Source organism: Haplochromis burtoni, unplaced genomic scaffold (assembly GCF_018398535.1).
Source record: "Haplochromis burtoni strain Fernald_Lab_line unplaced genomic scaffold, NCSU_Asbu1 Contig_13, whole genome shotgun sequence".
In the NCBI taxonomy this organism is placed as follows: Eukaryota; Metazoa; Chordata; class Actinopteri; order Cichliformes; family Cichlidae; genus Haplochromis; species Haplochromis burtoni.
The window spans coordinates 3,863,771-3,876,118 of NW_024582374.1; the positions used below are offsets into that span (position 1 = coordinate 3,863,771).

At 43.2% G+C, this 12,348-nt stretch overlaps 1 protein-coding gene across 3 annotated transcripts in view; it reads right to left on the reverse strand.

Moving 5' to 3' along the window:
* Positions 1-12,348, reverse strand: part of dot1l (DOT1-like histone H3K79 methyltransferase) — a gene marked incomplete at its 3' end in the record, with an annotated part of 25,415 nt that continues 13,067 nt past the window's right edge. For 2 of the 3 annotated variants that reach the window (XM_005932447.3, XM_005932446.3), the window contains 15 exon segments: positions 1-166; positions 296-1,090; positions 1,669-2,349; positions 2,455-2,528; positions 2,743-2,948; positions 3,270-3,883; positions 4,307-4,349; positions 4,558-4,707; positions 4,810-4,906; positions 4,991-5,430; positions 5,660-5,785; positions 5,945-6,082; positions 10,558-10,659; positions 10,760-10,851; positions 12,083-12,196. In XM_005932447.3, coding sequence (XP_005932509.1) covers positions 450-1,090; positions 1,669-2,349; positions 2,455-2,528; positions 2,743-2,948; positions 3,270-3,883; positions 4,307-4,349; positions 4,558-4,707; positions 4,810-4,906; positions 4,991-5,430; positions 5,660-5,785; positions 5,945-6,082; positions 10,558-10,659; positions 10,760-10,851; positions 12,083-12,196 — 3,518 coding nt within the window. 3 annotated transcript variants of the gene reach the window in all.

Genomic DNA, 12,348 nt, shown 5'->3' on the forward strand with positions numbered 1-12,348 from the left:
GTGTGTGTGTGTGTGAGAGAGAGACAAAGATCCCAGTACAGAAGCCGGTCTTGGAGGCGATTGGGTAGTGCAGAGTTTGAAGCACCAGTGAATGAGGAGAGTGCCTTGGTCCACACCTGGACATTTGCATAGTTTATTTAATGTTGAGGTAGTTTTCATCAATTACCTGAAACATTCAAAGACAGACGAGGACATCATGAGTGATTCTAAGGCTTCCAGAAATAACACAGCAAAAACACAGACAGCTGATTGAGCATTGAGCCTTTACTTTTAATCTAACACCTACTTCTCTTACCTTGTTCAGTCAGACAAACAGCTTGCAGAAGCACATGGAAAACAGGCATCCTGTCTCTCTCACTCCCTACCAGCCTCTCTCGCTCACCCTCTATCCACCCTCAGATTGTTCTCCGCCCTTCCCCTCTCCTCGCCCTTCCCCTCAGCCCCAAACCCTATCTAGGTCGGGAGCTGGGGAGCTGGGAGGTGGTGTAGGTACCATGCATGCTCTGAGTCCTCCACATGCTCCCAGCACCACCAGAACTGCTGGTCGGTGGCGGAGGGGGCAGACGGGGGGAGTAGTGCACTGCAAATGGACGAGAGGAGGAGGCAGAGGAGGCTGAGAGAGAGGAAGAGGAAAGGGATGCAGCAGCAGAGACAGAAGCAGCAGAGGTAGAGGATGAGATGGAGAGGGATGATTGTGCTCTCTGATGGTGGAGAGAGGAGAGGGACAGACGCGAGGAGTGGAGGGAGTCTGATCGAGAAGATGCTGGGGAGTCAGAGTGCGTGGATGTCGACAAGGAGGGGACGCTATGCAGGGGTGGAGGAGGGGGCAGGGAGAGCGTGGGAGGAGAGGGGCTATGCAGGACTGACTGCGTGCGGCTGTGCTGGGCCTGGGATAACGAGAGGGGCATAGGCGAGGACACGGGCGCCAGGCGCGTGGAGGCTGGCTGGGGAGTGGTGTGTTGCTGGGTTTGGGAGGAGGTAGAGGAAGAAGAGGAGGGGAGACTGAGCAGAGAGTTGAGGCCTCCTGAGGTGGGGAGCGTTGCCCCAAACTGATGGGAGGACACTGAGGGAACCACGTGGTGAAATATACCTGCAAATCATACAGTAGAAATGGAGGGAGGAGGAGGAGGGCGAGAGAGTGGAGACAAGAGAGAGCCGTGGCAAAAAGAGCAGGGGGTGGGGGTGGGGGGGGACAGAGAGAGAAGCAAGGGCTGAGCCAGGTTGTGCAAAGCGCCAAGCAAGTCTGAGACAAGCACATAGAGAGCAAACAGAGTCAGTCCACTGGAAATGTAACGGAGCCAATTCAGCGCAGCCAGCGTAACGCTGCAGGAAGTGAAATGACTCTGATGCACTAACACACCCGGGGAAAACGCATGAACAACAACATGACCTCCATGAAATCAAACAGTCACTCACGCTTTGTTATTAATGATTTCAATGAAAGTTTTGTGAAAAATGGCACATTTTCCAAGGGTGTCTCCAACTGCATCACCTAAGCGGCCAGTCCACGTCAAAGCAGGGCAGCACAGAGAGTCAGTCGAGAACACTTACCTGGCTCTTTCTCTTGCACGATTCGATATCAAGATGACCCCAAATACACAACCAAGCCCTCCCTCCAACTATTCGCTAATCCCTAGATAACATTGGCTATTAATCAGTGGTGCTCACCTCCAGCTGCTCCCCCTGCCAACCCAGCACTGGAGAAGCTTCCTAGGGCAGAGTGTCCGTTGACAAGCCGAGGGGTCCCAGTCACCGTGGATCCGCCAGTCTGGGCCCCAAACAAAGATTGCAAGACTGAGGTTCCTCCAAGTGGGAACTGGGCCCCCAGGTATTGCCCCACAGATGACCCAGTGCTCGAGGAAACAGCTACAGGACTGCCTCCCACTTTCCCACTAAGAATGCCTCCTCCACTGCTGGCGGCAGCAGAAATGAAGAGGTTCTGACTGGCCAGATTGCCGCTGTTCTTCAGCTCCCAGTCACGGGAGGCCTTCTGCTTCTGGAGGGTCTGGCGCTGGTCTGAACTACTTCCTCCTTGAGCACCACCAGCACTGCTGCTTCCACCCCTGGTACTTGCCTCCTGACTGAGGAAAGGGTTTGGATTGCTGTAGCTGGACTCTCCATCACTCCCTTTCCTCACCTGCTGCTGTTTGTGGTCAGAATCTGAGTCTGTGCCCCGACCCGAACCCCCGATGCCAAACGGAGAGCCCCCCTGTCTCAGGTCAGAGTTGGGTTGTTTGGGATCAGAAATGGGTGAAAAGGTGGATTTCCATTTGCTGGTAGAGGACAAAGATGACGATGAGGAGGCTTCACTGCCGGTGCTGTTACCACTGCTGCTTCCTGATTTTCTCCCTAGTGGAGGAGAAAGGAAAAAAAACAAACAAACACACAGCTCTCATCATCTAGTAGAAAGGCAGAGAATGATGATGATTATTTCTTAATGTATTCATTTTCTACCTCGTTCACCATCTCCGAGTCTACCAGATCCATCTCTGCTCTCCAACGATATAGTGGCTATTTTTCTTTCAATTCTGCAAAAACAAACAAAAATCTAAATCAAAATAAGCAGTAACAATATTATAAATATATGAAATTTGCAACAGAGCTGACTGAGTCATATTTATAACGGTACAACTTGTGATTAAATAAAAGCACAAACAGGAAATGCTGAATCACACGGTTATTCAGCAAGGACATTTAAATGACTTCCGATCGATGAAGACGCCATCATAAGCTTCATATTACCGAGAACTGGAGCTGTCAACAGGATAACCCGAGTCCTCATCGTCGGAGCTGGGTGCTGTGGAATATCGACCCGTGCCGTTCATCTCCAGGGGGCGCTCTCTCTTCAAGATGGGAGGTTGGTCTAGGTCAGGCCCAACGGGGCTGCGGCTTGATTGCTCTGGAGAGGAGATGGCAGAGATCTCCAGAGGTTGGTTGATGTTGTTCACCTGTTGGCAAAAATAATCACAGTTTACAGTGACACTGGCGACATCTGTGAAAAACAAAACAGACGGATGGTTACGCTGGAGCAGCAGGTTGTCTGCACGATGGCTAAAGAGGATGTGGCATTGTTATTACGCTATTATTACATTTGTTGTACAGTTTCAAGGTCATGCCGCAAAGTGTGCCTCTATTGAACTTTTAAGACTGATGAATTAGCAGGAGCCTTTAAAACTGCTTATAATATTGAGTATATACTTAATATAGTACAATACTCATAATGTAACTTCAAAGAATCTCATATATGCTCTTTCGTCTCCAGTGCTCACCATGGAGTTGATATTGAGTGGCGATCCTGAGGAGTGGTTGCTGGAGCTGAGCCCAGGGAATGATCTTCTCTTTGGGGATCCACTGGCCATAACAGGCCCTGGGTTGCCACGTTTCCGTCTCCCCCGCTTGCGTCCCTCTTGAGAGCAGAGGCTGTGAGAGGAGTGCGATGACGACGTATGTGTGGGTGTGTGAGCGTGCTGCGTGCTGGGCGATTGGTGGTGGTGGTTTCCATGGTTACTGTGGTATCCCTGCTTGGCCGGGTTGCCGGTGTGGTGGTGGAGGCGAGATCCTCCGGCTGCGCTGCCCCCGCTGCCTGACGAAGAGGAAGATGAGGATGAAGAAGAAGAGGAGGAGAAAAAGATCCTCCTTCGCAGTTCACTCTCCTGGGCTTCTGCGTCCGATTCACCTCCTTGGCCCTCCGGTCCATCTTCTGGAACAATCCTCGGGGGTCCGTCGGCATACTGGAGCACCCCGCCAGTGCTGAGAGGGGGGCTCTGGATCGGACCGCCTCGGCCCATTGTTAAAGTGTTGCTGTGTGGAGGAGGTGAAGAAGTGCCATTGTGGTCCTCGGGGTGCAGACCTCCATTCATCATGCTGGAGATGGATGAATATCCTAACAAAGATCAAACAGTTCATGAAGCTTCACAGGAAGATGAGACTAATATAAAACAGCCTCAATTCACATATTTAACCTTAAGTAAGCAGCAGTAAGTTTTTTCCCAGAGGAATTTTTAGCAACACCCCAAGGAATATACTCACCCATTTTTAAAGCTGTAATAAAATAAAACCAGCTTTTTTTCTTTGCAAGGAGTTTATTTTGGTAATTATGCTTTATTTGTGAAATGGACAAAAATAATTGGAAAATGCATATTATTCCATGAAATCAGCAAAAACAGAATCATCCCCTTTACTGTATGTGGTGACCATGCTTACGCTGCATAGTCAGAGGCTTACTTACTTAATCCAGGCAAAACCCTGACTATAGTAGAAACTCTGAAAGTCACAAGTGAAAAATAGGTGAAGAGTCCATCCTTACCATTGGTCTGACCGGTCTGTGACACAGGACTCGGAGTACTTCTCTGAAATCATGAATGCAGAGAATTTATCATTATGAAATCTGAAGGTATTATAGATTTATTTTGAACTTTAGACAATTACATTAAATAATTGACTAGATAAAAACCTAACCTACACATCTTAATCTTTAAACATAATATTTTTATCGTGCAGCGTGGATTCACGAGAGGTGCATCAGTGATGTACTATAGGATAAGTCAGCACACTCACCAGTCTCTCAGCACGACTGGGTAGCACCACACTGGCCAGTGGGATGCTAACTGGTAATTTACTTGGGTGAACAGTGCTCAGTGGGATACTAATAGGAAGGCTTGTAATGCTGTTGTCTCCCTGAACAGATGGACTCCTCTCTTTAATGCCCTGTGTCACAGCACAAATGGGAAAATTACAGCAGTGAAAGACTCAAGGTGTGCTTGCAAATAAATCACAGTGAAAATGACACAGGGAAAGATGAAAATTCACCCTCTCTGAGCTTTTGAGGTTATTCTGAGCATCACATCCGTTGGGAGAGGGGCAGTTCTGTTTGGCTCCAAGTGGAGAATTAACACCACCCAGATCCCTAAAAAGAAAAATGATGCTTTAGGATTCTATCTGCAGACAGCAGAAATAAAAATGTTCATACATGTTTGTAGTAGGAACAAACCTATGTGTGGTCAGCCCTGGACCTCTTAAGTGAGCAGAGGCAGTAGGATCCTGGTTAAGGTGCCTACGCAAGGCAATCTTGGCAGGGGAGAAGCGTGTGTAGTCAGGAAGAGCATGAGAGAAGCTTTGCTGCCTCTGTCGGGCATCAGGGGTGGCAGCCACTAATTCATGGTCCGGGGATATGGGCAGGTACCGAGAAAGAAGCTCACCCTTGGAGTTAACCCGGTCAAAACAAGGTGAGCTGGTGCCGTTGATAGTAAACTCTGGGCTAACACCGTTGAGAACTGGGGCTGTAGACAGGCTGAGCTTAGAAGAGTCCACGTCTGTGGAAGCGCGAGATTCCAGGTTTTTTCTATACGGGGAACTTTCGCCAGGGCTGTAGGATTTCAGCTGAAGTAGCTCCTGCTGCCTTTGACTTTTCTCCAGCTCCACAATGCTTATCTACAAACAGACACCAGGGGGAACTATTACACAGGTAAACAGGCTATACCGATGTTAAAATATTGGAAAATGTTTGTCACAATAGCTCATACACTCTTCCTGAAAACCACAGAGCAGTGAGGTGGATTAAAGGGTGGCAAGATGATACAGGTAGAGGGGCACGCATCAGAAAAGAGAGACCAAAACACCTGGATATAGATCCAACAATCTGAAGATGTCAGCTGTGTACCTGCAACTCCAAGCAATGTCTCTGCTTCTCGGAGATCTGTTTGCGCAGGGCCTGCTTCTCTTTCAACAAACTCTCCAGACACAAAGAGCCCCAGTCCAGCTTCAACTCCTCACATCGAGACTTCAGCTGAAAAATAACAAGTTACTGTTACTCACTCTCTCTCTCCCATAATGCCACCAGCCTGTTCGTCCAGCATTGCGCAAAAGTTAAACAGTAGGTACGATGACAGGTGAGAACCGCTGGAGACAATGCTGTAATTAAGGGCTGGAGGATCTGAAGCCTCACCAGCAGCAAGCTGTGGTCTCTCAGCAAAGCCATATCTCTCTCAAGCTGCTTGGTTTGCTCCTTCAGCTGAAGGTTATGGGCTGATATCTCCTTCTGGGCCTGAAGGAGGTCCTCCACAGTCAGGGCTTTTACTCCCAGCTGTTCAGCACACACAAAAAAAACACATATTTTTATCAGCTGCTTTACTAGCGTGAATTAAAAGAACTGTGTCTAAGTGAGTTTACTGGCTGAAGAGCTTTCCCTGCTGCAGTAATGTCAAAGTGCATTTTACATTCTAAGTGCTCATATACAGTCACACCTGATGCAGGTGTGCATCCAGCCAGTTTCTTTTTTTAAACTCAATTTTTACTATAATTTACAACATTGCAACTTGTACTTGTCAATGTTCACAAGTAGGACAGTTACAGAAACCGCAATGCAGAAATACAGATTAAAATAAGAACTGCAATTAGGAAGCACAAAACAAAACTGGGAAGCAAACAAACAAACAAACAAAACCAAAAACTTTATGTAATATTAAATAACATGTGACAATCTTAGCCATAAATGAACAAAATGAAACAGACCTATGCTAAATTATTGAAACAGTAAAGCATGTATGGGTCGCCAACGCTCAGTAAACAATTCTTTCTGAATCCGCAGAGTATATGTTATTTCCTCCATTTGGTAAATTTCTCTTACTTTATCAATCCACATATTATATGAAGGTGGGTCAAGATTCAGCCATTTAATAGTAATACACTTTAGTGCTGCTGTAAGCAAGATTCTTAAGAGATACTTTTTATTGTTTCCCGCAAAACCATTTGGTAATACTCCTAAAATGGCTAACTGTTGGTCTTTTGTTAATGGTTGTTGGAAAACTGTATTGAGAACTTTAAATATGTCATTCCAAAATGAGCAGATTTTTGGGCATGACCAGAATATATGTAAGTGGGTTCCTAAACAAGTACCACAATTTCGCCAGCAGGTATCAGGATTTGTAGGCTTCATTTTGGCAATTATCTCTGGGGTTCTAAAATATCTCATGACCACCTTCCCAGGTGTCCTCTGTGGTTTGAGTGCCAGTCTCAGCTTCCCACCTTGCCTTAATATCCAAAGTTGCACTTGTATTGAAACTCATAAATGCGTTATAAAAATTGCTGATTAATTTTGGGGAGGAATTACTTTGAAATATTTTTAGAAATATTTCCTCAATGGATGAGGGTTCCAAAACTTGCCTCCATTCTTTATGTTTTGTCAAAAAACTTCTTAGCTGCAGAAATCTATAAAAGTCAGAAGAAGGAAGCTGAAACTGACCTCTCAACTGTTCAAATGAGCTCAAGTGCCCATTCCTCACAACATGACAAAGTTTATGAAGCTCGTTATTTGACCATGCTCTGAAGCCAGAGTCTTCCACAATAGGAGAAAAACCCTGCAGGGAGGAAAAGCTTGATAAAATTGAAATTTATTTTGGAAGACCAAATGATTGTTTGATTCTACGCCAAATCTTTAGTGTGACACTTGTCCATTCCCCCATATGCAAATTTTTAATTGACATGTTAGAAAAAAGCAGGGATCCCAATGATCTTTCGCACATTGTCTTCTCAATGTTTAACCACTGAGTTTCAGACAAATCCCGCACCCACACAGTCAGGGGTCTCATCTGAGCTGCCCAGAAATAATATTTCCGATTTGGAACAGCCAATCCCCCCGGCAGTTTTGACAGTTTTAATGTTTGGAATTTGATCCTTGGGCGTTTGCCTTGCCATATAAATTTGGTTTATCTAAATTATCAAATGTAGAGTTGGGAATGTTAATAGGCAGCATTTGAAAAAGGTATAGAAGTCTTGGCAATACATTCATACGTATGCTCTCGATCCGACCCAAGAAAGACAGAGGCAGGACTGTCCATCTCTCTAAATCTTTTTTTATTTTTGCAACTATAACTTCATAATTTACTTTAAACAAGTCTGATAATGAGTGAGGAATTTGAATTCCTAAATACTTGATACCTTCGTTTGGCCATTTAAAGCCACATTGCTCCTTGAATGTTTGTGAAATGCTTCCTCCTATATCCATTGCCAATGTTTTGTCAATATTAACTTTGTAACCAGAGAGGTAACCGTATGTACTAATAATTTCTTTTAAATGAGGTACACTGACTGCAGGATTTGAAATGTATAAAAGTACATCGTCTGCATAGATGGACAATTTATGCTGTTCTCCATTAATTGAAAGGCCCTGAATTTAATGTTCATCTCTAATCAATTGCGCCAAAGGCTCAATACTTATATCAAACAGCAGAGGTGACAGTGGGCATCCTTGTCTACACCCATGTTCCAGTGGAAATCTGGTTGATATTGTTCCATTTACCCGTACAGCCGCCATTGGGTTGGAATAAAGAATCTGTATCCACTTAATTAAGTTGGCCCAAATTTGAATCTTTCAAGTGTATGGCCTGCAATGAACCCCGTTTGATCTGGATTTCTAACATGTGTAATAATTTTACTAACTCTTTTGGCTAAAATCGTGGTGACAATGTGCAAATCAGTATTAAGTAATGAGATTGGCATGTATGATTGACAATTTGTGGGGTCCTTGCCCTCTTTATGGATTACGACAATTACTACAATTGTAGTCCCATCTCCAGAGTGCAGTGGTAAGCTTTCAGTAATAAGGGTGCAACTTTGTCCTTAAGTTTGTTTTATAAAATTCGTTAATAAAACCATCAGGGCCAGGACTTTTTTTAGTTTTAAGCTCCCCAGCGACTGGGTCTAGATTTAATTCGAATTAAGAAGTAGCTCTCAGAAGATGTACTCCCTTGATAAGTATCGACTGGATACTGGGTAGCCGGTAATGTTAGAGAATTAATAGAATAAATAGAATAGCTCGTCCACAGAAGGACTGGTAGCTCCCCTTACGATAAGGGTTCAGATCGCGCGAACAGGTGTGAAATGTGTGTGTTTAGTTAGTTTGTTTGTTTGCTTGTTTTAATCAATTTTAAATCATGCTTTTTATTTGTTTTTGTTTCTAATGTCTCTGTAAAGCACTTTGAATCACCTTGTTGTTGAATTGTGCTATACAAATAAATTTGCCTTGCCTTGCCTTGAAATCACCTGTAAAATTTCTTGTTCTCGAATTGGTTCATCTAACTCCTTTGCTACAGATTCTGGCAGTGTTTTTAAATTGATCTTTTCTAAGAAATCAGATAGTGTATTGTCATCTTTACATGTATCTGAATTTTTATATAATGACTCGAAAAAATTGGCAAAGCAACTTGCAATTTGATTTGGTTTAGTAATTAGGGTTTGATCTGACTTCAACTTTTGGACCATATTACAAGTTTGCTGTTTCCTGAGTCTTATTGCCAGCAATCTACTAGCCCTACTACCCTGTTCATAGTACTTTTGTTTAATGAATCTTAAATTGCCCTCAATTTTCTCGTTTAATAAACTATCAAGCTCACTACGTAACATTTGAAGATCGGAAAGCAAATTGGCTGTCTGTGCTTTTTTGTGTTGTTGCTCTAGGTGTTTTATTATGGCCTCCAATTCACACCGCCTAGCCTCTTTTGTTTTTTTCCTGGCACTTGCAAATGATATTATGTAACCTCTAATGTATGCCTTGGCGCAATCCCAGAGAGTTAAAGGCGATATCTCTGGAGTTGTATTCAACTCCAAGTAAGTATTTAGTTCACAAAACTGGCTATCATTTAGGAGTGAGGCATTTAATCGCCAAAGTTTTAGTTTTGGTGTCAATCCTAAGTCCCATGAGAATGATAACGGTGCATGGTCAGATAGTGTAATTGGTAAGATTTCAATATTGTCAATTCTATGCTCTTCTGTTTTAGAGGTAAAATGTCTATGCAAGTAAAAAGTATAATCTCTGACTCTAGGAAACCTATTTCTCCAGACATCAATTAGTCCCAGTTCAGTTGTTAAATGTTTTAGAGCTTTGCTCATTTGCGACGCATGGCTTTTAAAACTTGGTTGTTTATCCATATAAGGTGACAAGACAAAATTAAAATACCCTCCAAGCAATAAAACACCAGAATACTTTTGAAGTACTAGATTAGAAATTGTATGTATGAAATTTGGCTCATCCTCATTAGGGGCATAGATATTGATGAGGGAAACCAGTACTCCATCAATAGAGCCGTTGACCATAATGTACCTCCCATGTGGGTCTCTATATGTAGATAGTGGGGTGAAGTTTATCTGTCTGTGTACTAGGATAGCCACACCTCTTTTCCTGACAGATTTGTGAGATGAAGGAACGTCATCTCACAAATCTGTAGGAACTCTGTTTAAAAGTTTAAGATTGTCTTTGAGAGCAGATTGGTAACTTAAGTGCCTATTTTTGATGCAAATTAAGCTGGAATGTGCAGAGGCTCTGAAGTAAGCGTGTTCACTCCATCGCGCTCGCTAGCGCCCCCCCTGTTTCTTTTGACCATGTTTATCCTCAGGTGGGACAGAGACGGCATGAGTTTTAAGCTTGTCTACAATTCCCATCCGTTTGACAATCTGCAGTTTTTGAATATACATGCTATAAAAGGTTGAATGAAGCATTTTCTGTAGATTTCTACTAACAAGTGTTACTGCATCAGGTGGGAGCAACATAGCATCACTTCTTACCTCATCCAGTTTAGTCTGAAAGAGACCTTTGATCTTCTCCTTGTGAGACTGACAGACCAAATGGAGCTGCTCCGCCTGCCCTGATAGGTCCCTGTGTTTTTGCTAGAGTGAGTGGAAAGCAGATATAATAATATAAATGTATATACAGAATTTAGCGAGGTGAAGATGACCTCACTATGCAGTCTGTTGAGACAATAATTACCTTCTCTTGGTCTAAAAGTTGTTGCAGGTTGGAGCGGTACTGAGGAGTCTTCATGTAGGCCATAAACTGGAGGTACTGAATTTTGATATTGTCTGTAAAAGAAGATCAAAGTTGGAGACAGAAAGAGACGGACAGTTTAACAAATATGTTTGCTGTTGATTGGAGAACTGCAGAACTGTTGTTTTGTTTGCCTCTTCACGTTTTGGCCTCATTCTATAACGTGTGCCTAGAAATATTCTGACCCTGTGCACAAACAAAAGTGCACATGCAAAAATGACTGCTGGAAATAATGAAACATGCACACCAGCTAATTTTCTTCTTGTCACAGTTTAAAATGTGGATGAGGCTCAACATGTTTGTTCGTTTGTTTATTTCTGTAAACACGGCTCATATCAGTCTCTGGTGTTAGCTGGTCACGTAAAAGAACAACAAAGATGCAATAAATGCTGACATGCAACTGAAGTTGAGGATGTGGAGAAAGCCCACCAACGCTTTTATTTTTTATTTTTAGTGTTCTGTGGTGAAATGGCTGCCACTTATTTCTGATTACTGTTCTTTTGTCAGAGACCAAAGACAAAAACAATGATGGCATCAGAGTGAAACAGGCCAGGTACCAGACTTAGAGAAAAGCTTATTTTCATTTGCACATTTACAACACAAGTATAATAATATCAAAGACCATTCATGCAAATCCTAAAAACTCAATTTTTCAAGATATTAAATAAAAAAGGAAAACTGTGCAAAAGCAGAGCTTCTTTAGGAGCCCTCCACTCATCCTTAAAGCTAAGTTCTTATAAAGTTCTTACGAAACCTTTCCCAGTTGGACGTTCAGTATCGTGAACTATTTTGACAAGATTAACATTTCAGTACAAAATCTGGTTCTCAAAAATAAATATTCTGTACTTCCAATACACCTCTGTATGTAGGTGTGTGCGGAGGCGGAGTCACAGCTATGAGTGGATGGCTCACGATGTGAATGTATTCACTGAAAAAGATCTCATCCAAAACTTCAGCACAACGAGAATCATCCTAACCAGCAGGCAACACACAAAAGTCAGATCAAGTTCTCTTTCATTAAGTCTTTAGTTCACAACCACAAACAGAAGTGGCGTTAAAAAGCTTTAGGCTTTGTTAAATTTCCTTATAGATCAATCACGCCACACTTCCCAGAACGTCTGTCCATACTGATATATAAAAGCTGTTGCTTAAATCAGTAACCTGAATTTCATATAACCATGTGTATATCTGGTATGGTGCATGTGGTTTTTCAGCATCACAGTTAAAAAAAAAAAAACAAATCAATCGGTGTCTTCATTAACTTACCTAGCAGTTTTTCCAAACCAGGGGGAGTTGGGCTCAGCAGAAGTTGACTAGGGGTATAGTGCTGGACCTTGGGAGGTAGCTGGTAGAAGGGACTCTGAGGTGGTCGGTATGCATCTGCACGCATAGTAATATTTTCATTAGTAACATCAATAAAAGTCCTGTTTAGGAAATAATACAGACAGCATATTTTGTGTGTGTGTGTGTGTGTGTGTGTGTGTGTGTGTGTGTGTGTGTGTGTGTGTGTGTGTGTGTGTGTGTGTGTGTGT